General features: G+C 56.2%; 8 protein-coding genes and 1 non-coding gene across 9 annotated transcripts; 3 read left to right on the top strand and 6 right to left on the bottom strand.

Annotated features, from left to right (window-relative positions):
* Nucleotides 1–230: 230 nt before the first annotated feature.
* On the top strand, nt 231–2,007 carry B0I36DRAFT_138236 (CRAL-TRIO domain-containing protein). Its single transcript, XM_046148326.1, has 2 exons — nt 231–1,174; nt 1,317–2,007. Exons 1-2 carry the CDS (start codon nt 391–393, stop codon nt 1,922–1,924), a joined length of 1,392 nt encoding a protein of 463 aa, XP_046010205.1. The 5' UTR covers nt 231–390; the 3' UTR covers nt 1,925–2,007.
* Nucleotides 2,008–2,397: 390 nt separating this feature from the next.
* Nucleotides 2,398–2,808, bottom strand: B0I36DRAFT_138229 (uncharacterized protein). The gene has a single exon (XM_046148325.1). It carries the CDS (start codon nt 2,656–2,658, stop codon nt 2,446–2,448), a length of 213 nt encoding a protein of 70 aa, XP_046010204.1. The 5' UTR covers nt 2,659–2,808; the 3' UTR covers nt 2,398–2,445.
* Nucleotides 2,809–5,010, bottom strand: B0I36DRAFT_138228 (uncharacterized protein). Its single transcript, XM_046148324.1, has 4 exons — nt 4,811–5,010; nt 4,663–4,687; nt 4,285–4,360; nt 2,809–4,206 (listed from the first exon to the last, which is right to left on the bottom strand). Exons 1-4 carry the CDS (start codon nt 4,812–4,814, stop codon nt 2,959–2,961), a joined length of 1,353 nt encoding a protein of 450 aa, XP_046010203.1. The 5' UTR covers nt 4,815–5,010; the 3' UTR covers nt 2,809–2,958.
* Nucleotides 5,011–9,151: 4,141 nt separating this feature from the next.
* Nucleotides 9,152–12,602, top strand: B0I36DRAFT_423374 (heterokaryon incompatibility protein Het-C-domain-containing protein). The gene is made up of 6 exons (XM_046162254.1): nt 9,152–9,578; nt 9,664–9,778; nt 9,857–10,299; nt 10,358–10,537; nt 10,591–11,144; nt 11,204–12,602. The coding sequence occupies exons 1-6, from the start codon at nt 9,455–9,457 to the stop codon at nt 12,431–12,433; spliced, it is 2,646 nt and encodes an 881-aa protein (XP_046010202.1). The 5' UTR covers nt 9,152–9,454; the 3' UTR covers nt 12,434–12,602.
* Nucleotides 12,603–13,466: 864 nt separating this feature from the next.
* B0I36DRAFT_t113 lies at nt 13,467–13,539 on the bottom strand. The gene has a single exon. It is a non-coding gene; the product is annotated as a tRNA-Lys (tRNA).
* A 357-nt stretch (nt 13,540–13,896) lies between these two features.
* B0I36DRAFT_375303 (urease) lies at nt 13,897–16,738 on the bottom strand (the record flags this gene model as incomplete). Its single annotated transcript, XM_046160356.1, has 5 exons — nt 13,897–14,217; nt 14,306–15,197; nt 15,254–16,443; nt 16,545–16,631; nt 16,718–16,738. 5 exons carry the CDS (start codon nt 16,736–16,738, stop codon nt 13,897–13,899), a joined length of 2,511 nt encoding a protein of 836 aa, XP_046010201.1.
* A 534-nt stretch (nt 16,739–17,272) lies between these two features.
* On the bottom strand, nt 17,273–19,506 carry B0I36DRAFT_364608 (histone acetyltransferases subunit 3-domain-containing protein; the record flags this gene model as incomplete). Its single annotated transcript, XM_046158992.1, has 2 exons — nt 17,273–18,753; nt 18,918–19,506. The coding sequence occupies 2 exons, from the start codon at nt 19,504–19,506 to the stop codon at nt 17,273–17,275; spliced, it is 2,070 nt and encodes a 689-aa protein (XP_046010200.1).
* A 1,057-nt stretch (nt 19,507–20,563) lies between these two features.
* On the top strand, nt 20,564–21,178 carry B0I36DRAFT_350936 (uncharacterized protein; the record flags this gene model as incomplete). Its single annotated transcript, XM_046156963.1, has 2 exons — nt 20,564–20,713; nt 20,867–21,178. The coding sequence occupies 2 exons, from the start codon at nt 20,564–20,566 to the stop codon at nt 21,176–21,178; spliced, it is 462 nt and encodes a 153-aa protein (XP_046010199.1).
* Nucleotides 21,077–22,830, bottom strand: B0I36DRAFT_385417 (uncharacterized protein). The gene is made up of 3 exons (XM_046161065.1): nt 22,555–22,830; nt 21,991–22,371; nt 21,077–21,934 (listed from the first exon to the last, which is right to left on the bottom strand). The coding sequence occupies exons 1-3, from the start codon at nt 22,795–22,797 to the stop codon at nt 21,476–21,478; spliced, it is 1,083 nt and encodes a 360-aa protein (XP_046010198.1). The 5' UTR covers nt 22,798–22,830; the 3' UTR covers nt 21,077–21,475.
* Between the last annotated feature and the right edge of the window lie 53 nt (nt 22,831–22,883).

Below are 22,883 nucleotides of genomic sequence, written 5' to 3'. Positions count from 1 at the left end.
CTCCCGACTCGCACGTCCCTCGCCCCTCTGGACCATCAGGGGACAAAAGCTCCACGGAAGCAATCCCTAGACTGGTCCCCAAGCTTCTGCACTAGGCAAGCGGCCGGCGCCGTGCCAGCGAGCAGTAGCGTACAAGACGACTCCTTTCTTTCATCGACGAAGTCCTCCGCGGTCGCTCAGGAGGAAACCCCTGGGGCTAGTGACTGGATAGAGGTGCCCGGGCAACCTCTGACATTTAGTGGGTGGATCAGACAGCCACCCCGTCCGAGCGCCTTATAATCACGGACACTCCTCTTAAGACAGCCCTCGAGCACCTGTGACGAGGCAGTCTCTGCGTGTATTATCAATCTTTCCAACGAAGAGAGCAGAAGCCTCAAGGGCCCCAGCGAGATGGAAAATGCCGAGATCCCCGAGGGCTATGTCGGCAACCTGACGCCCTTCCAGGAGCGCCAGCTGCAAAAGTTCTGGGTCCGGCTGACCGAGATCACCGGCACCAAGGCGGCGGCCGACGCCTCCGGGGCCGCGAGCATCCGCAGCGCCGCCGGCAACAGCCAGCACCAGGACGCCAACGACAACAAGTATGGCCAGTCGGACGCCTTTACGCGGTACCTGGCCAGCGAGCCGCCCGAGGCGATCCGCAGGGCGCTGTGGGCCGTCGTCAAGAACGACAACCCGGACTCGATGGTGCTGCGCTTCCTGCGCGCGCGCAAGTGGGACGTCGACAAGGCCATTGTCATGCTCGTCACCATGGTCGAGTGGCGGGCGCTGCAGAACGTCGACACCGTCGTCGTCAGGGGCGGCGAGGGCGTGGGGCTCAAGGAGAAGCGCACCGACGACGAGGAGGGCCTGCTGCTGCAGTACCGCCTGGGCAAGAGCTTTGTCCGCGGGCTCGACAAGAACCGCCGGCCCGTGTACATTGTCAAGCCCCGGCTGCACAGCCCCAAGACGCAGACGGGCCGGGCCATGGAGCTGTACATCCTCCACACCATCGAGAGCATCCGCATGCTCGTCAAGGACCCCTTTGACACGGCGTGCCTCATCTTTGACCTCACCGGGTTCGGGCTCCGCAACATGGACTTCCCCGCCGTAAAGTTCCTCATCCAGGTGTTCGAGGCGAGGTATCCAGAGACGCTCGGTGTCGTCCTCATCCACAACGCCCCCTGGGTATTCCAAGGTATGCTTTTATTGTAAATCAATCATACCGCACTCACATTCCAGCCAGTTGCCCTCTCTCTCTCTCTACATTATATACAATACTACCACCCCCCCCGCTCACAGCTTGAAACTAAAATAAATATTAATGAAAAAAACAACAGGCATCTGGAGAATCGTCAAAGGCTGGCTCGATCCCGTCGTCGCCTCAAAGATCCACTTCACCAGCAAGGCCGCCGACCTCGAGCAGTTCATCCCGCACGCGAACCTGATGGCCGAGTACGGAGGGGCCGACGACTACACGTACTCGTACGTTGAGCCGCGCGCGGGCGAGAACGACGCGATGCAGGACCTCGAGCGCATCCAGAAGCTCACGGCCGAGCGCGAGGCCATCATTGCCGAGTACGAAAAGGCCACGATCGAGTGGGCTGCTGCTGCTGCTGCTGCTGCTGCTGCTACTGCTCCTGCTCCTGCTGTGGCCCAGGAGGAGAAGGAGAGGGCCGAGGTAGAGAAGGAGGAAAGGAAGGAAAAGGGAGAAGAGGGGGAGGAGGAGGGGGAAGGGGACCACCAAACGGAAACCGAGGCCGCCGCTTCGAGGCAACAAGAAGAAGAAGCAGATGAAGAAAAGTACGCCGCGAGGAGGGCGGCTCTCGCGGAGAGGCTGGCGGCGAATTACTGGCTGCTCGATCCGCACGTGCGGTCGCGGAACATATACGACCGGCTCGGGATCCTGAGCGAGACGGGCGAGGTCAACTTTGCCCCAAAGACGTAGATGACTTAGCAGTAGTAGTCGTTGTAGTTGTATACTTTTGCATTCGGCTTCTTGTCCTTTTTTTCTTTAATTGGAATTCTCTTTGCGTTGGTTGAAACATACACAAACGCATATCTATATTTTACCAAGTTGCACTGCGCGAGTCTAGATAAATACCTGCGTGGATCACCAAATGGTAGCATTAGCTAGGCGTGTGCGATGGGCGCAGAGCATGGCGCTTCGGTTCGCGTGTTGAGCTGCATCTCTGGAGTAGAACGTTGATTCTTTGTCTCATCTTCAAGCGCTCCAAGACAGCACACTATTGCATGTCCGGCTCGTACCATTTTCCATGGATCCTTGCCATGTTCGAAGTGCTGGACCGCTCCGGCTGCTCAAACCGAGGATGTTTGGGAGCGAGTGTGGGCACTAAGCTGATACGTTTCTAATTGCCTTGGGATTCTATTGATGTGGAACATAGAGGAATGCACGTGGTCTAGATACGTGGTTTTGAGATATGTTCAGGGTGATATGCTAAATCTGGCTTATATACAATGCCTGCGCCGCACCCGTTGCTGACCCTGAGCACCACACCATACAAAAAAAAAAGCACACGGAGTCGGAAAGATGGTTCCGCCATCCCAGCAGTGGATAAGAACCTTCTGATGGTGAGACGGCCATAAACTCCAACGAACGCCCCAAGATATGTGGCCGAGTAAAGCAAAAACTATGTGGGGTATCAAAAGACTATCGTGCATGAGCTGCTGTTGCCACAGATGAACCGCGGTGGATAAAAGTCCGGCTTATGAGCGACTGGAATAAATGAGAAGTGAATGCGGCAGTAAAGTCGCTGTAACGTGCGCCTCGCTATGCGTTCGGAACCTTTTAAAATGCTTCAAAGGGTAGGCATGAATGAGATATGTTTTGTTTGAATGTGTGGAGCGTAACCGAACTTCCGTGGCAGGTTGTGTCGGCATCTTGAGTAGATCATTCGGTGGAGGTGAAGGATGTGGGAACTTGTCTTCGTGTTAAGAGCATCCCGGAGAGTTGTCGTGTCTTCAGTAGCCAGGCGGCTTGCCAACAGCCGTTGAGGCTTGAGAAATAGGGTCTGACAGAATTGTCGGGCTACTGAACAATGAGTTCATCCTCGACCGCGAGCGCGCACCCCTCGAAACCGACGACGAAAGCTTCGGATCGGGTATGACTAGGGCATGCGCTTTGCGTGATGCAAACTCCCGGCGGACCATATTGTCTGTAATCTTCGGGCAGAAGCCTTGTGGTAGCATGGAACATTTGCACACCGGACACAGCGAACTGATCTCGCTGAGGTAATCATCGATGCACTCTGGATGAAAGATGTGCCCACAAGACAATTCCCGGATGACTGTCTTTTTTGAGACGAAGTTCTCGATACAGATCTGGCAGCAGGGCTGATAACCGAGGAGCGACTCGTAGTCTTTGTATGAGGGGCGCTCCGATCTTGAGGCGATTTTGCTTAGAGTCTTTGATAGTCCGGTATTCTCAAAGTCGTACAGATACAGTGGGAAACTTTGGACGTGGTCGAGGGGAACTCGCAGTCGCATGATCCCCTGTGCTTCGAGGTTGACGTCGCCCCCGAGCACGCGCTGCCGCAGTGACTCGCGCCGACAGCGCCGCACCCAGCGCATACCAATCGTGGTACATCCGATGATGAAAGTCACCAGACCGATGACGATGAGCATGAAAACCCAAAGATCAAGACTGTCTTCTGGCCGTCCAACAGTGAGCTGCGTCCAGACTCGAACGTAATCTTCGGGATTGGGATTCAGCGCCGCCGTGATGTTGTCTCCGTATGGGATCTCGGTGAGATTTCCCGAGTAAAGGCTGAGCTGCGTCATCATCGCCGAACCCCACGCACCAGGGACGGCATAGACTGGGTGTCGATTCTGTGTCTTCCATCCATCGCCGCTTGGAAGAGCCCATATGCTGTCGGACGCCGGAGGAGGTTGCGAGACGTTATTTGATGGCAGGTAAACAAGCATAGCTCTGATAGGGTTCCGACGAACCACGGTCAGGTACGATTCCGTGCAGCTGGGACTGATCCAAGGAACGAGGGCAATCAGGTTGTAGTTCATAGGTGGGAGATCATTCCGCCGAGTGACATTCGACGGGACATAATCTGGTATAAGCTGTTGACACGGGTCGTTGGCATCCAGGTCCGGAACGTATAATAGTCCTTGAATCACTGCACCGTCTTGTGCTGGCGTGCTGGTCATGGAGAGAGTAGTAATGTTGCCAGCAAGAGACGTCGCGTCGTTGATATCGGGCTGCGCAGTGGCGCTCGAGTCAGTATACTGTGCCTCACCTAGGGGTTGGAAGTATCAAAACAAGGGAATGAAACTTACAGATAGTTCTGTGACATCGGCGACAATCGTGCTCGGTACGACTTGACCGCCCGTGTAGGGATTAGATAGCAGAAGACTTGACGCACATGTCAGCTCTCAATCCAAAGAAGCGATTATGAGGAGTCGGTTTGAAGGGCCCGACAGAGATGACAGCAACGAGAGGAGCCGCGGGGTGGTGTCTGCTGTGCTACGATGGATGGATAGCAGAGACAAACGGCGAGACACGTCGATGATATTCGCGAGCATGCGGCAGCACGCCCGCATCATCGCACCTGCCAGCAGGATGGTGTGAGGCACGGTCGGCGATTGCCTTTGACGCGCATCGAGACGGCCACCTGTGGATGCCAAGGAGACAGGCGAAGACGGAAAATGACTTACACGACATTGCGAACCTCGTTCAGTGCTAGATATCAAGGTGTCAGCCGGGCGAGGACTGGGGAGAGACAGGATGGGCACGGTGGACGGCGCCAAGCAGAAGCCAAGAAGGAGGCCAAGGCGGGACAAGACAATCGGGGTGCAGACGTACACATGCTTGCGGGTCATGTTCCCGCGCAGCCGGGCGAGGCCAGCGAGCCGGGACGGTATAGTCGTGTGTCACAGGCGATGAGCAGGTCGCAGGCGTCCCACGTTTGACGTTTTGTGATGAGACGTCCGGAGTGATGCTGGTGAATGGCGCGCAATCGAGGAAGGAGAGAAGAGGACGAGTGAGGGCAAGGCCAACTGGGGCTGAAGGGTGGGTGTGGGTGGCGGCGTTGGGCCTAGAGCTCGGTGGGCGGCGGGCGGTGGGACTGCTGGAGAGGCCGCGCTGCGCTGCGTTGTCCACACAAGCAGCAGCAAGCAAAGCAAAGCCACGACAGAGAAGCAGCCAAGGACGGGGTCGTCAAAGGATGGCCGGAGCGTGCGACAGTGTCGAGCTGATGAGGCTACAAAGGATCGACGATCGATGACCCGGCAGTCAGGGACGGAAAGCGACCTCTCAACTGCGTTTGGTCGGATGCCAAGACCCAAGGAATCCGGGGGGAGAGGGAGAAAGGCTTGGCTGCGCAGGAGGGAGAGAGAAAGTGGGAAAGTGGGAGAGCAGGAGGGAACAGCAGAGCCCGTGTGGGAAAGGGCCAAGAGGTCTGGGCAGGGTCTTGTCTTAAGGTACGGGGCAACATGGCCACTGAGGGATCGAGAGGATCCAGGCATGGAGATGGGGGGTGACGCCTGCCCCAGGCGACTTAAGCCCCTTGGGGGGGCCACCACGACACGACTGCCTCGAGGAGAGGAGGATCAAATGATTGCCCGTTGCGCCCACACCGGATAACCGGCTCTTCGCGGCGTGCAGGATTAGCGCCAACTCGTCTCGACTCGAGCCAGGGCCCCACGCCAGGGGATCTGGCGATGGGACAAGGCTACGAGGTAATTATGGGCAGAAGGGGATATCCTTCGCGCCAGTATTAATTGTCTCTCTGTGTGTGTGTGTGTGTGTTTGTACGTCCCTCGCTCTCTCTCTTTCACTCTATCGCACGACCTGCCCATCCTGGACTGGGCACACCATCGGCGCCGGAGGTAAGCATCACTCGTGGCCACGCGTCGGGCCCATCCATCGTTGGCTTCGGTGGGCGGAAGCCTCTGCAAGCCATCGGGCCGGGAGTGCCCAGTTCCCAGCTGGCGAATTAGCTCGAGGCCAAGGCGCGCCCGCCCCACTCCCTTAAAGCTTGTGTCCCATGCCCAGCAAAGCTTGGCTGTCTCCGGCGGCTTGTCCTCGCGAAACCTGTGCCGTCCCACCTCGCCTACTGTACCTTAAGATAAACACCGACTGATCCTTCTCGGGCAGCAACCCCAGCCTCGCCGGGCATATAAGCTCTTCTGCTTACCGCTTCGAGAGCATCTGGCTCGGTTGGCGCTCGGAGCGAGCCGGTCGAGTCCTGTCCGTCGTCTGTCACCGGCCTGCCATGCCATCATGCGAGCTGCCCTACGTGACCTTAGCAACACGTTCCGCGCAAAGTGGACACGAATCATATACCTTGCCATGTCACTCCGACAGGGAGCCACGCGCCACCCCTCTTAAGCTCATGCGGATCTGGGTTTCGTGCCGCGTCACCTACCAGTGGTTCGAGCAGGCAGCAGGCAATGTCCAGCACAGAGTCGAAACAGTTAAAACGCGTCAAGGCCGGGGAAACTTCTGCGGTCTGCGAAATAATTCGGTGTGCTTTTGCTGCAGAACTCGCAGGCAACGGACGTGGACCGTTGCTGCTGCTGCTGCTGGCGTACAATGGTACATGAAAAGGAAGCTGCTGTGGCCACGTTGATTGTGGTAATCAAGCCTAAAAGGGCGACTGCACAGTTTCACATACCACCTCCCGTGCGGGCAAAAGAAAAGTGCGACATGCACTTTGTACGTTTGAACCCGGCTAGCCCCTGAAACCTCAAATGCCTGTTCGGACATGTCATTTGCAGGCCGACGACCATCCGCCATTATGTGCTGAACGGCTCAAGAGGGAAGGAACAGGAGAATACTCTCGAGTCAAAATCAACTACATAGCCCAGGCATGTCCTCGGATTGCCTGTGCTGCAGCCCATACGGTTTGAACCATTCGTCACAGGATAGCGTCATCGTTGTTATCACTATGTCGTACTTGGAAGTAAGTTCTGCTGGCGGTTGTGTCGTCGAGGCGCGGAAGAAAAGCTGCGATCTACGAAGACACCGGGAATGCCTGACCCTCACCCACAAGCTGCATGTCATCCTCGACTGCCCGCAGAGATCCAGCATATGCCGTGACCCGGACGGCGATGGTCTGGAAGTTGCGCAGTTGATGGATCTCTGGACTCCGAAATTGCGGCATGACTGAGGCGACCAAGTTCCGCGCTCCCCTCCACGTGGCATTGGCGGAATTGGCACAATTCAATGACTCGATGACCATGGGTGAGCAGTCAAAGACATGCGCCGCGCGATTATCATTATTGCGTTTAGACATGAGTATTGCCTTGCCAAATTGCCGTGGCAAGTTTGTCCACATAAGAAATTGCGATGCTAATGGGATGTCTCAACTTGTTCCTGAATCACAAGATCGTGGTTCGCGTTTGTAGCGGAGGAGCATTGCCACCACATCCCCGAATCCCAATGCTTGCTCTAAAGCCAACGAAACTGTGACATTGAGCTTAGAAGGTCGAGCCCTGGTTTTCGGGCCTTCATTGCGATATTTGGCGCAAGTGATCAATACCCTAGGTTGACAGCATCCCTGGGTCTGTCCATCTGTCCGCCCATACAAGGCTGAGCATTGCATTTCGTGAAGGGAGAGGTCGGATCAACGGCTGTGTTCTTCATGGTAGGGATTATATGCTAGTTGTCATGAAGCACTTCAGCGCGCACGGTTTGGCTTGAGGCCATGCAGACATGTTCACAGCAAGTCAAAGCGCTCCGCGAAGCACGCATGATCATTCCTTGTGCTAGGATGAGGATTCCCACACAACTATGTACCGAGAGCAGAACAATCATACAAGCTGTCAAATTCGTTCTGTGATGAGTGCAAGATTCCCAGGGGTTCTGGTGGAGAATAGTCAAAGTGAGCGCCATACCGATTCCGTTGGTCGAGCATGGAGTGCTGGATGCCAACTCGACCACGTTCAACGTCCTTTCAATATGATAATCTGCCTATTGCTCAAGGCCTTACCCACGTACGCGCTGTTTGCTGTGAATCAATGTTTGTTGAGACATGACTTTATTTTACGGGACGCTATACAATAATTTTGTTTCAAGAAAGGGGCTTCTCCTTAGTGAATCCGTGAGGACGAGACAGTTCTGGAGCGTTATTGTTCGTGGCATCAATTCTCTTTGTGGCATGAGCGAATATTTGGATTGAGACGAGAGACTGCCAGTAATACTACGGGTTTTCCTGGGCTTGGAACGATCGGGCAATGTTGTAGGTGCGGGCATTTATGACTTCAGTTTTCTTGTCACTTTGTTCTTCCTCGTTGTCTTATCAATCTTTTAGAATCTTTGGGCGTTAGGAAAATGCCAGCACCTGGGCCATAGTGCTACGCAGTGTTACCCTGAGACGGGTGTTTCAACAAGGCCAGGACCCGTCAAGACTGACAGCCTGATTGGTCGAGTCGGAGAACTCTGTCAGTCCAGATGGGACACGGAGTCTCTGCACGATGATCCACGCCCTTGCAGTGCGATCGTGAGTGAAAGCTGTGGCGTCACTGCTGACCCACTTTCAAAACCAGGCGACGACGACCCCTCTCTCTCCCCCAACTTGCAGGTACGAAGCCATCGCCTAACCTGAATCTTTTGCTATTTGAATAGCACGGGGTCAAGGACAAGCAAGTGGCTTGTTTGGTGGCTGCGCTCGCCTCCACGGCCGTGGCAGGCCAGAACGGCCGAAACGATCCTCTCAAGACGCGGCCGGGCTGGGTCCGCTAGTCCAAACAACCCTTGGATCCTGCGAGGATGCAAAGCTATACCGCCGTTAAGCATAAAGTTTGGAGGATAACTATAATAACCATCTAACTCTGTTGGTAGCCGCATCGCAGGCCCAAGCCGATTGTTGCATCCAGCCAGCCAGCCGGCCGCCCACCCGCGGGCCTACGATAACACACACCATCACATCATGCTGTGCCAACTTCCCGGTCTCGAGCTGGCTTAATCCAAGGCGCGGCAGTCTGAGCAGCCGGGCACGGGCGGCATCTGGATCCATGCTCTTGCGTGGATGGTGGAGACAAAGGGGGAGCCCAGCTGCAGATCATGGCAGCCGACAATGACGCTACACGCACCCGCCCCAGGACCCCTCCCCCTGGCGCTGCCCCTCGAGCGAATCGCGAGCTTCACGTGCCACCCACCAGTGCAAGACGACGTAATCGCTCCCAGCCAGCAACCCGCCATCAAACAATACCTAGCAGCAAGAGCGCGCCTTGACGACGACCCCTCCTTCGTTTCAGTCTGCGACCGGGCCACTTGCAGGTGTTGACAGCTCCCCTAGCTCGATCCCTCCATTGCCCCGCCCACCTGCCTCGAAGCTCCCGCTTTACTCCTGAAAACATTCGTCCCAGCTTGCTATTCTCTGCATTTCACAACTTCACATCATCTTCAGGTCTCCCAGTTGCAACTTGCGAGACTTGCCTCGGAAATACAAAACAGAGATCTCCTCCACACCCTTACAGTGTGCTTCGGCCGCACCCCTCTGCGATGTTCTCGCTCAAGCCGTTCCCGGTCCTCCTGGGACTGGCTGTTTTCCTGCTGCTGGCCAGCCCAGCCCATGCTTTCGGTGCTGGTAACATCGCCAGCATCTCCAAGGTCGAGGGCCAGAACTGTACGTTGTCCCTGCTTCCATACGCATTCGCTGCGGCTGCGTGGTCTGCTCTGTTCGCAATGTGCTCACAACCACCCCACTCCAGGGCGCCATGGCGATCTCGAGGACACACTCCTCACCCTCGTGATGGCCCGTGTCGCTGGCGGCAAGAAATTCGACAAGCTCAACATCTCCCGCGTCTACTTCGGAAACTGGCTCCGGTGAGACCCCCCTCTTGAAGAAACGACGGAGGCACTTCTCGCGAGGAAGACATTGACTAACTCAACCTCCATCTTCAGTGACTACTCCCAGGCTATCGATGTCGGCACGGTCAAGTCTGTGTCGGCCGAGGCTATTCGGTTGCTGCTCTGCGTTCTCGGTTTCCTGACTTTCGGTTACGGATCCCGCGAGTTCGAGGTCACGGCCGACCGTCTTGGTTGCTACCGCCCTGAGGACCACATCGACAACCCCAAGAACTATGCCGACAACGAGGATGCCACTCAGTATGACCGCAGGCTTCGAGGCCCTGTCGACGAGCGTGTGGAGCTCGGCATTGACGAGGAGACGGGCATGAAGAACTACATCGCCAACGAGAACGTTGGCATCATGACTTCGGCCAAGCACGTCCGCAACCTCTTTGGCAAGAGCATTGAGCTGGCTCGCAGCTACAAGAACAGCCGTAACAAGGCCGAGCTGCACGAGGCTCTCCGTCTGCTCGGAACTGGTCTGCACTGTCTCGAAGGTACTGACTCTGCCAACTAAACTCTTGGCTCTTGTTCCCGCCACTAACCAGTTAACAGATTTCCTGGCTCACAGCAACTACACGGAACTGGCTCTGATTGAGCTTGGCGAGCGTGATATTTTCCCTCATGTCGGCCGCGACACTCAGATGCGTATCCCCGCCGCCCGTGACTCCGTGTACCCTATTGTCACTGGTACTTTCGGTGGTGTCGATTTCCTGCACTCTGTTACTGGCGAGAGTGAGTTATTCACATGGACGACCCATAACAGACAGTCACTGACCAGAATGCAGTGTCCGACAAGATGACCCAGAGTGAGATCGAGGATCTCGAGGGTACGCTCCAGAACAACGCCCGCAACGACACCAGCATCATTGAGGGCCTCCTCGATAAGATCCCGGACGGCCTGCTCGGCGGCGGCGGCACCAGCGACAAGAAGCAGAAGATGCACGAAATCCAGGACAATGCCTCGAACGCCCAGATGCAGCAGGCCCGCATCTCACCTCGCGAGCCCGAAGAGTTCACCCGCTACGTCCAGGATGTCTTCCGCCAGATCATGCCTGCCATCGAGTTCCACGACGAGCTCTTTATGAACATCAGCGAGGCCTTTGATAAGATCCCGATCCTCCCCCAGATCATCGAGCAGCTCGAGGAGCAGATGTCCCTGTGGGTCTTTTCGATCATGGCTCCTATGGTCGTGCCTATTCTCCAGCAGATCAAGAACGAGCTGCGCACTGGATCCTCGGAGATTATTCAGTCCAGCCAGAACGAGCAGCACATCGTCTTCAACGACGACCGCTGCACCGATCCTACCCACTCCATGCTGTCCAAGGACCACTTCACCAACGTAAGTCACTACCTACACGACCATTCCATGCTCGGCGTTGGCTGACAGACGATCAACAGATCCTGAACGAGCCTGCTGGCAAGACTGCGGCGCAGGTCGTCGCCTGGGTCGTGCCCCAGATCATGGAGGCGTGGGATGACGAGAACGTCGACGTCAGGCGTCTCAACGACCGCATTGTCACCGGTGTCCTCCATCACCCTGCTCAGCGCCAAGAAGGCCGCGACGGCGCCCAGGACGGTCGCCGGATCATGTTCCGCTCTGTCCAGGAGTGGTGGGAGGGTATGTCTGACGAGGGCCGCGACGAGTACCGTCGCAAGCTCTCGCGTGAGGGTGTCGAGCGTGGCGAGAACCACAGGGAGGGCCAGCATGACACCGGCCACGGCTGCTGTGCACCCCTCAAGATGCACAAGAACTTCAGCAAGGGCGGTACTTTCGAGGACAAGATTGCGGCCGCTGCTGCCGGTGCCATTGTCGAAGGTGTCAGCGGCGGCATCTCCGATCTTGTGAATCAGGCCTCTGGTGGTCAGGTCAACATCCCCGAGTATAAGAACAAGAACTCTGGTGGCTTTGGCTCCTTCCTTGGCGGCGGTGGCGATGACAACGAGGGCGGCGGCGGCGGTTTCCTTGGCAAGGTTGCTGGATCTCTGCTCGGCGGTGCATTCGGAAACGACGAGAAGGAGACTCACTCGAGTCGACACCGAGATGATGACGGCTCCGTCACCGAAACCCGCCAGGAGTACGGCCACTCTGGCAACACCTACGGACAGGCGCAGTACTCCCAGACGCACCACGCCGGTGGTGGCGAGTCCAGCGAGTACCGCCGCTCCGAACAACGCTCCGATGGGTACGGAGGCTACAGCACAGAGCAGCGCACCGAGACTCAGTCCAGCTACGGTGGTGGTTACGAGTCCCGCTCCGAAACCCGCTACGAGAGCTCCCAGCAGAGCTACGGCTCGAGTCGCAGGGACGATGATGACGGCAACTCGTACGGCCGTCGCCAGGAGCAGAGCTATGGTGGCCGCCGCAATGATGACGAGGACAACAGCTCGTCCGGCAGACGCCACGGCGAAGCTGACTCCTACGGCCGCCAGCAAGAGTACGGTAGCAACAATGACTCGTATAGCAGCCGCCGCCAGGAGTATGGTGGAGGTGACAGCGACTCTTACGGGGGTCGTCGCCAGGAATACGGTGGCGGCAATGACTCCTACGGCAGCCGTCAAGAGTATGGCCGCGGTGGTGACGAGGACGAGAGCAACGAGTATGGCCGTCGCCGCGAGGGCGGTTGGTAGATTGTGAATTCGCGGACAAGGACAGCTGCAGCATGGCGAAAGGAGTTGAGGTGGGCATGTGAGGAAAAGTTGTGTGGGGTTGATTGAGATGAGCAGCCAATGCGGTCATGATGATTCGATGAGACATCTACGTAGTACAGGATGAATGAATGCGATGCGATTTACTGAGAAGAAACCCCCCCTTGCCCTGAAATCAGCGTGTAGGATGAATATCATGCGTGAGGCTGGGATGTCGATGCTCTTGTACCTGGCTAGCAACGACAAGTCAAAACAAGGGATTTAGTTCTTCAAGAAGTAATGAAAGGGGGGAGAAAAGAAAAAAGAAAGGCCCAGCATATATAGAGACGGGTGTTTGCGTTCTCAACTTGAAACCAAGGGAATAGCAGAACTAAAGGTACTTCAAATTACCTTCCCTTTCTTTTGACTTACAGGCATCCACGTTAATTCGATGCACAAGACTTGAGATCGAGCCCGTGCCAATTTTGTCCGCAAGAATGGTACTGAAGAGTAAGGCGGAGGACGGTCTATATTCTAGATCTCAACAAAGTCTATGTAGGTGCCTTTATAGTTGTCGGGGAACAAAACAAGACTGAGTGTTTGTGGACAAACCACGACGACGACGACGACGACGACGACCACGGTGAAAGAGCGCCGCCCATTTGGCAGCGAGTAAATCACGAATAAGCAGCGACGGGATGGTCCCAGTGTCGTGTTCTTATCACAATTCTGGCGTGAGTCTCATGATTCACTCTACCTAACCACCCCCAGTTCAGGCCAGCAGAGGGTACGAATACTAAACGCTTCGCAGCGACGAACATCATTCAAATGTTGATTGGAACCTTGACCAACTCGTAAATACCTACGAGGCCAAGATGTGCTTCGGCCCACTTTTATGCAGAAACATTGGCACGGCCAACCACAGCAAACTGATCCAAAACTGCGATCCCGTGACATTATAAGATATCGGAACAAAAAAGAACTGGCAAAAAGTAGGTGCGATTTATCCCACTACAGTGGGATGCATCGGGAATTGAGCCCGATGCGGGGGTCGAACCCGCAACCTTGAGATTAAGAGTCTCACGCTCTACCGATTGAGCTAACCGGGCAGTCTTTGTCGACTGCTGTTGGAATTCGTGGTCGCTTATGCCAACCTGAGAAGGCGCCCAGCAACAAACGCTCAGCATGTCACATCACTTGCCAATGAACCTGATGACTCTGTTCAAGTATATCGGATCATGGGTGTTATCTCTTTTGTACCTTTTTCATTCGCAGCTATAGCATCGTCAATGTCTGGCGGGCAAGGGTTATACAATGGCTCGTGATCTGTATTAATTGGTCAATTCCACAATCAGAAAACTCGACTGGGCTGTGGCCGGGCAGCTTCAAAGCCCACCCAACCGCGAACACTTACATAAAAGACGATAGATCCTCAGTATCGTAGATCGAATGGCTCGCTATTGCCATCAGTATACAAAGTAAGCCTGCGTGAGCGGTAACTGCTCAGAGGGCTCCGCGGTGCAGTGCACCCCATCCGCCTCGACGGTGTATGTCTCCGGGTCCACCCTCATCTTGGGCATCGTGTCATTGAACTTCATGTCGCGCTTGCCGATGTTGCGGCAATTCTTGACCGGCTCCACACGCTTGCGCAGGCCATATGAGGCCACCACACCAGTGTCGATGCTCGCCTGTGAAACGAACGTGACCGATGTGGAGGGCACGAGTGGAGCGTACATGGGCCTGCCGATGACGGGCTGAATCGTGGGAATGGACGCATTCGGGTCGCCCTGTGACACATGTCAGTATACATGACGGGGTTTGTGCTCCTACAAAAGAGGTTGGGGTCCGTAACGTAATGGCAACGAGGTGACTTACCATCTGCGCCCACGCAATGTGGCCACTCTTCACGACCAAGCTTGGCTTCGTCGCGAACCAGGCAGGATCCCAAACCACAAAGTCGGCCAGTTTGCCAACCTCGATACTGCCGATGAGATGACCGAAGCCCTGAGCAATCGCTGGATTCACAGTGTACTTGCTCACATAGCGCTTCACCCGGAAGTTGTCCGCGCCAGTGCCATCGTCCTCGGGGAGATATCCACGCTGAACCTTGTTTTTGTGTGCCGTGTTCCATGTACGCAAAATCACCTCTCCGCAGCGGCCCATCGCCTGCGAGTCGCTCGACATCATGCTGATGGCTCCAAGGTCGTGCAAGACGTCCTCAGCCGCAATGGTCTCGGCGCGAATGCGAGACTCGGCAAAGGCCACGTCTTCGGGAATGTTCTTGGACAAGTGGTGGCAGACCATGAGCATATCAAGGTGCTCGTCTAGAGTGTTGCGCGTGTATGGACGTGTCGGGTTTGTCGAACTGGGCAGTACGTTTGGATGCTCGACGACACTGATGATGTCCGGAGCATGGCCGCCACCTGCGCCTTCGGTATGGTAGGTATGGATGGTCCGGTTCTTGATCGCGGCGATGGTGCTCTCGACATAGCCAGATTCGTTCAGCGTATCGGTATGGATAAGGCACTGCACATCCAACTCGTCGCAGACAGTAAGACAGGAGTCGATGGCCGCCGGAGTTGTGCCCCAATCCTCGTGAAGCTTCAGACCGCATTGGCCAGCAATGACCTGTTCCCGGAGGGCATGCGGATCACAATCATTACCCTTGCCGGTTATGCCAATATTCAAGGGGATAGCGTCGCCAGCCTGCAGCATCAACTTGGTGTAATTCGCTCCCGGTGTACAGGTTGTAGCACTTGTTCCAGCACTGCGAGCCAGCGGGTCAGCAGTCAAGCTCAGCTCTAATTCAGATAATCGGCATACCTTGGACCAACACCTCCCCCCAATATGGTGGTGACACCCGAAGCAAGCGATTCGTTTGCTTGCTGTGGGCAGATGAAATGGATGTGCGAGTCGAAACCTCCAGCGGTAATGATCTTGTTCTCGCCAGCAATGACATCGGTGCAGCTGCCAACAATCATCCCTGGCGTAACTCCGTCCATGACATCTGGGTTGCCAGCTTTGCCGATGCCAACGATCATGCCGTTCTTCACTCCGATATCAGCCTTGTAGATGCCAGTCCAATCGACAATCAGAGCATTGACGACAACCAGGTCAAGCGACTCCGAATCTGGGCATCCGCTCATCTGGCCCATGCCCTCACGTAGTGTCTTGCCTCCGCCAAACTTGCACTCGTCGCCATAGAACGTGAGATCCTTCTCAACCTTGATCCAAAGGTCTGTAAGGCCCAGCCGGACGACATCTCCAACAGTCGGCCCGAACATGGTCTTGTAAGCAGTTCTGTCCATCGAGTACACATCAACAAACGCCATATCGCCGACGGGTTCCGGGGCGTGTGAAAAGCCAGCCCGCTGCAGGTTAGCCACAATATCAGCAGCGCGAGACAAGTCCACCGGACCAGACGCCAGATTATTCCCGCCGCGAATGACCTTATTACCACCAATCTCGACCATCGTCACCGTTTTGGTGTCGCCGGGCTCGAACCGCACCGACGTGCCTGCGGGGATGTCCAGCCGAAACCCGTACGCCTTCTCCCGGTCAAACTCGAGGTATGGGTTCGTCTCGATAAAGTGGTAGTGGCTGCCGACCTGGATTGGGCGATCACCTTTGCTGGTGACCTTGAGCCGTATCCGCCTGCGGCCCTCGTTGAGCTTGACCCGGACGTCCTTGACGACGACTACCGCGCCAGGCTCGTTGTGAGCCTCGTACGCTTCCGCTGGAGGCATGGGAAACAGCCGTTGACTGGGCACAGGCAGGAAACTGCTGTATAGAGCCTTCTCGAGATCTCCATCCTCGGTGGAGATGGGATTATGGACGGTCACGAGGTACGTCCCGGAAGGGAATGTGCCCTCGACCTGGATCTCGTGGAGCGTGGCAGGGACTGAGGGCAGGACGTGGCGGCGGCCGAGCATGGTGGCCCCGATGCTCATCAGGTCGGCGACTGTGTGTTGTCCATCTCGGATGAGCTCCTGTAAATTGCTCGCAATCAAGGCCTGACAAGTGGGTGAAGCGTTTAGTAGCTGGTTCTCGAGTATGCCCAAGCGGTGCGACGTCTGTTGGACAGTACTACTCTCTCGAAGTCCAAGTTACTTACGCTGGCCTCGGCATGGTTCAGCTTGACACCTCTGGCGAGCCTCTTTTGTGCGAGAAAGCCAAGCTGTGAAATCACGAGCTTATCAAGCTAAGGGACGACGGCCGTGAGAGGGGCAGGGTTAGAGAGCGAGCCATTTCGAGACTGGAAAGAGCGAAGGTGTGCTAGCACAATACCTCTTTTGGAACGAGATGCATTGCGGCGAAGGGGCAGCAATGATGCTGCTTCGTCTGCTCTTCCTTGCAGTATGCAATTGGGTTTGGTGGTCGAGTGTAGAAGTGGTCGGGTCAGTTCGACAAAGTCCATGGGAAATACCCGTTGTACGTAACCGGAGCCCGCCCAGCCCAGCTGATAAGACCCCGAGCTCCAACCCAAACCCAAGCTGTTTCCCTGCATTCAGCTCAGAGCTCAGGGAGGCAGATGGGGAAGCTCCCCCTGTGGGTGGGGTGGTCTCCAAACCCCGCAACACCGTTCCACATGCAACTTTGGACTGCTGCGTCCTCACGGCCCGCGGAGAGTCCACGCCAGCAAGCACTCATCATAAACAACTATTAGGAGCAGTTGACAGGTCCCTATCCTCAAAACGGCATCAGGCATAATCATTGAGCTGTTCGTGAAACATCGCGTATCCATTCCCAAACCGAGAACTCCAAGATGCTGGACTGTAATGGTTGGTATCAATCAGAGCATGCCCTCTCACCCGGCCCATGGCACACAATCAAGCGCCCTTCCTACTCCTCCTCAACCTCCTCATCCCACGCCTGCTTCTCCTTCTTGATCAGGTCCGCCATCATGTCCGGTTTGAAGATCGAGCTATCCTCGTTCTCTGACCTCGGCACTTTACCCAGGTTCTCATCATCAAATACCGTGCCAATATTGTCGATCCACCGCTTCCGCCGCTCCATAAGCATCTTGGTCACATCGCCAATGCCCGGGCGCGCCATGCCTGCCGCCGCGTTCGCCGCGGCCGCACCTCCGCCAGCACCGCCAGGACGCTTGGCCTTCTTGCTCTTGCCCATTGTCCGCGTGCGCTTCAGGTACGCACCCTGTACCTGACTGTCCAGATCCTCAAGGATCGTTGTGTACTCCTGGAACGCCATGCGCTCCTTGACGAGATCCGTCAGGCGCGCCTTTCGCGCTCCATTGATGAGCATCTGCTGCCTCAGCCGGTCTTGGAGCAGGCGCAGGCGGCCTGCGACCTCGTCATCAAAGTGGCCGTCGTAATCACCATCGAAGCCCTCTTGTGGCAGGAATCCGATATGGCGAAGCTCCTGCTTGATGCGCTCGTCGACTTGCGAATAGTCTAACTTGGGGTGTGTCGCTTTCTTCCATGCTTCGCTTGATGATTCGGGCATGTATGAAGCAGGGGGCAAGGTCTTGCCGTCTTCTCCATTGACCCCGTTAGCCTCCCCATTCGGCTGGTCATCCTTATCTGCATCGCCATTGACCCCGTTGACACCCGGCTTGTCGTCGCTTGCACTTGTCCTGCCTTCTGGCCGCATCGCCTGAAGCAGTCGAGCGAGAATTGGTCCGACTGACAGCTTATCAGTCTCGGCGACATCGTCATCCATATTATCGATAGACCCTCTCGGCTGATTTGGCTGGAGCTTGTCGCCTCCCTTGGAGTCAACGGACATGGCGCCATCCTCCTCAGCCCAGATTTCTGTGTAGTGCTTCTTGCCACGCTTGGGCATATTGAAAGGCGTGACGCGATCACCTCGCTCTCTCAAGAACGCCAGATCTTCCTCTGAGAATGGGCGGAAATATGGCTCTATATAAGTCGAGAATGTCGAGAAGCTGATCTGGTTCGTTGGCTTGGCGATGGTGAAATCCTTATCCGGCGGGTCGCCTGCGATCTGATCGGCCAGATTCGTCTTTGGAAACACGGCAACAGAGTAGATCTCCTTGAGTTCGTCAACAGACATGCTGGAGTTGGTTTCCCGGATCTCGTAGACTGTGGGATCGGGGAATGTTGATGGATCCTCGCCAAAGGTCTGGTATTGTGGCGCTTCCCGACGAGGTGGCGCGCCTTCGTCTTCCGAGCTCTCCTCTTCTTCCTCTTCGTCGTCTTTCTTCTCACTCTTCGGTTTTTCATCGACGTCCATTGCGCTTGGCGAAGCGGCAGCCGCTGGCGACAAAGAGGAACTGGCCGAGCCGGCTCGCGAGTGTTTGCGCTTGTTGCCAGGGTCGCGTAGAGGTGATGAACGTTCTGCTAAAGACGGGGATGTTAGCACTGAAGCAGGTGAAGGATTGTCGCAGGTGCGGATTGCATGCGTGGCTAGGAGCGGCTGCCATGGGCAACGAACGACCATGGTCCGCACCACAGTGCAAGGTGGAGGAACATTTCAGGTCAGCACATTGCCAGAAAGTACTTACGCGCACTCGAATCTGGAGGGGCCAGGTTGTCGCTCGCTTTCCGCTTCTTCTTATTTGATTTCTTCTCGCTCGCATCCTCGTCTCGCGCATCATCCCTTCGGCTACCCCCGGCAGCCATCTCGTTGTAGTGGTTCTTGCGCTCGACAGCGACGAGGCGCATCCCCTTGTCGCACCACTGTCCGCGCCGCTCAATGATCTCGTTGAGCTTGCCGAGCCGCGTGATTAGGCCGTCGAGTGCCTTGGAGTCTGGGATGCCCGCGCTATTGGCGATGGCGTCTAGCAAGTCTTCATATGACAGCGAGCGCATCGATTCGAACTTGAGGTCCAGGAACTCAGTCTCGATGCTCTCCACTGGAGGCATTGAGCCCCCCGCCGAGGACGAGGACGCAGTTGCCGAAGAGGCAGCACCGCCCCCAGAGCCTGTGCCACTACCGCCGCCATTACTGCCGCCAGAAGTGCTGCTCGTGCTCGTCGTCGGCGGCGGGGCCGCGCTGCCCATCGGCGTCGTGTTGCGGCTGCGCTGGCGGCTGATTGCGCTGCTGCCCTTCTTCCCCGCCGCCGTGCCTTTTTGCCCTGGTGCGGGCGGCATCGTGAGGAATTTTCAGCGCTTGTTGGCGCTGAGTGCCGTGTTACAGCCCTGTCTGGTCGCAAAGTGGTGGTCTTCGAGCTATCGGATCGGTGATGCGTTTGTTTCGTCGCAGAGAGCGCTAGAGCTGTGGTAAACCCGCTCACGTAGGTCGCCGCGAAAATAATACACAAGCGGACGATGGAGCCGCGGTTCAATATTCGAGCTGGTGATTATCGCGATGGAAAACGGAGTCGTCGCCAAGCTGTGGATGAACGTCGTTGTCCATCGTCGTTCAACCAAGCACGCGTCGCGGATCGCGGGAGATTACATAAGCCGGCCCTCCCGCCTGGGGATGGTCGTACTGGCGGCTGACGGCCCCCATGGAGAATGAAGCTGGGCCGATTTGGGTGGATCGCCAGTAGTGGGGCGCGACCTCTAGGCGCCGGCCTCCGTACACTGTCATTCTGACCTTTCAAGTATGAAGCAGTCGGCTGTGTCCTACTTGCAGACATGAACAATGAAGAAGAAGGCTCAGATTGAAAGTATTTGGGCCGGTTCTTGCCGCAAGCTCTCATATACCGTGCTCCTTTATGCAGAGTTGAGCAGTCTGAGTCGTGCTATTGAGAGCAACTGAGGTCCTGATACCGAGCCTCTGGCATGGAGGATTCCCCTGGGAGACAAGCCCTATCGAGGCCCATGGCAGTGACCAAACTGCCCGCCGAAACCAACCGTAAAGTACTTGAGGTCCGCTACTCTGCAATGAGGCCATGAACCACCAAAACTGATCGCGTCCGTACAAAACGAATGGCAGTAATCTGCCCAGCACAATTTCTGAGCAACGTCCAGACTTGCTGCAACTTGGTTCATCTACATGATCGTGTTGTTTGTCATAGTTACGACATGGCCATATGCTTGAGGACGCCCCCAGTTGGACTTATTCATCTGCATGCTGTCTGGAGACCACCACATATGTTCAGGTAATTAATTGTCTGGTCCATTTTGCAGAAACCATATAATTCATTCTGCTCTATCGAGGTGAATCAAGATTCCTGCCAGATCTACTACTCTCTCGGATAAAATGGGCCGGTATCGAGTGGACTACGGTGTGCTGTCTGCTAAATCAATGTCCGTGGATCTAGGACTTCCATATGAGCGCACTCACTTGATCTTTAGCATCATACGAACCGGTGCAGGCGGCTCCAATATTCGACCTGAAACAAATACGGACGTAACAAGCGGGCTCTAACATGTGTTAAGGGAATCTGTGCAGCTGGTTGACAGCGCAGCGAAGCCGGTATTGTAGAATAGACCCCCTACATCGCCGGTACGTGCGCCTCTAGGCCTTCACAGTCTTTTCCCTGTCGCGCACCATGGGAAATAGGGCGAGGACTGCATGTCTTCCGAGGTTGACGCCTTCCTCGCTATGGCTGTGCACACTGTGAACGAACGCCGTGCCATGTCTCGTAGAACCGTAGTTTGTACGGGGGCACGTCAAAGTCGTCTGTGTAAGATGATTGGTTGGTGCCTCAGTCGGCTCCAGCCCTCTTACAAGCAGCATCAACGCGAGGCACTTCATGGGTGCACGGAATCTGCAACATTGAATGTGTTTCCCGCAGAGCTCATGGATTGTGCAGTCCAGATCGTGCAGGTCATTTCACCACACCAAGGCTCGTCTGCTGAAAAACTGTGTTGATATCTTCGTTCATTCCGGAATAAATACAAGGCGAACTTTAAGCGTCATCGCTTTCCCAGGTGCTCCAACCTATTCCACCACCCAACCGAGGCCTGACAACCAGGACATGGTGCAAAAGAAGATTCGTAAGTCATACAAATGTGCAAACGCCACGGCATTCCCGATAGTGCCCCCGTGAAACACCATTTTCCTTCTCAATATCTTGAGAGTTCCAACACCATAAACGCTGCGGTGAGCATCGAGAACGAAGAGGTATCTTCAACATAAAGAAGCAAAGACAATCGTGCGACAACAAGCTTATGTGCTCTTCTTCTTGCGAGCAGACTTCTTGGGCTCCTCCACGGGAGTCTCGGCAACCTTGGATTGCCTCTTACGCTTCTTCTCAGGGTTGGCGGGCGTCGAGACCTTAGCCGCGCTCGCCTCGCCCTCCTCAGCAGCGATATCGGCAGCAGCGCTCTTCCTCTTGCGACCTCCAGCCTTGGGCTTGGGGGTCTTGGTCTCTTCGGGCGAAGCAGGGGTAGGAACAGAGGGGGCAGGGACGGCGGCAAGGCCGAGCTGCTCGTTGACAGCGTCCTGCTCACTGGCGGGCAGAGCCGTGTCCTCGCTGGTCAAAGTAGGCTGAGCAATGTCGTTGTTGTCAGCGTAGAGGTGCGCTTCCTGGTCAGTCATCTCCCGGGCAGCAGGGTTGCCGTGCTTGTACGAGTGGACACGAGCATTGTACAGGCGGAGGTTGAACTGGTAAGCGTTGTTCCAGGCCTGTTGACAATGTTAGCAAACCCGCGAGATGATCAGGTATGGCGTATTGCACTTACGACTTTGTCGTTGGGAGACATGGCAGCCCAGCGACGCTGGCCCTCCTCTTGGACAGCACCCTTGGGGGCCTCCTCGCCAAGGTCCTTGGCGATGATGGGACGGGCGGTCTGCATGTACAGGAAGTACGGCGTCAGAGGCCGCTTGGGCGCGTTAGGGTCGTGGGTGCGCTTCTTGCGCTCCTTCTTCTCCTCCGAGGGAGCGCCAACCAGGTCGTTGAGCTGGTTGCTGATACCATCCAGGTTGGCGACCATGGCAGACATGGCATTGCCGCTGGACGAGTCAAACTGCGTGGGCTCGCCAAGGAGGAGGTTGGTCTGGCGCAGAAAGTCATCCGAGAAGCTCTTCATAAGACCAAGGATGGTGTTGAAGCGCACGTGGACCTGAAAGTAGTGTTAGCATGAGATATATGAAATGCCGACACCGGATTTCCGCGAAGCCAAATTACAGCAGGACATGAATTCAACTTGAGCTCGCTTCGTGGGCAAGCCGTGATTGAAAACAGCCTGGTAGTAGTGGTGGTGGCGAGGGCGAGGGGTGTCCTGCGTAGAAAACATGGCACTTACACTATCGCGGACGCGGACGAACTGCTCGACATCGACGGTGCGAGGCGCAACAGGAATGGGAGGGGGGCCGCCAAACTGGGGGGTGGCTGGCGGGAACTGGGCGCCATAAGGCTGGAGCGGCTGCTGAGGCATGGGTGGAGGAGCAGAGTACGGGCTGGGGGCCATCGCGGGGACCACGGGCGCGGGCGGCTGCGCGGCGGCGGCGGCCTTTGCGGCGAGATCAGCCTTCTTGGGGCGCGGCATGGTGGTGGTGGTGGTGGTGGTGGTGGTGGTGGTTTGTTTTGACGGAGCAGTGGTGCAAGGCGCGTGCAGCAAGGGCGGCTCTACTC

Source organism: Microdochium trichocladiopsis (genome assembly GCF_020744255.1).
Source record: "Microdochium trichocladiopsis strain MPI-CAGE-CH-0230 chromosome Unknown B0I36scaffold_7, whole genome shotgun sequence".
NCBI lineage: Eukaryota > Fungi > Ascomycota > Sordariomycetes > Xylariales > Microdochiaceae > Microdochium > Microdochium trichocladiopsis.
The sequence above is the reverse complement of the archived record's forward strand: the minus strand, read 5'-3'. Positions and strand labels throughout refer to the sequence as shown.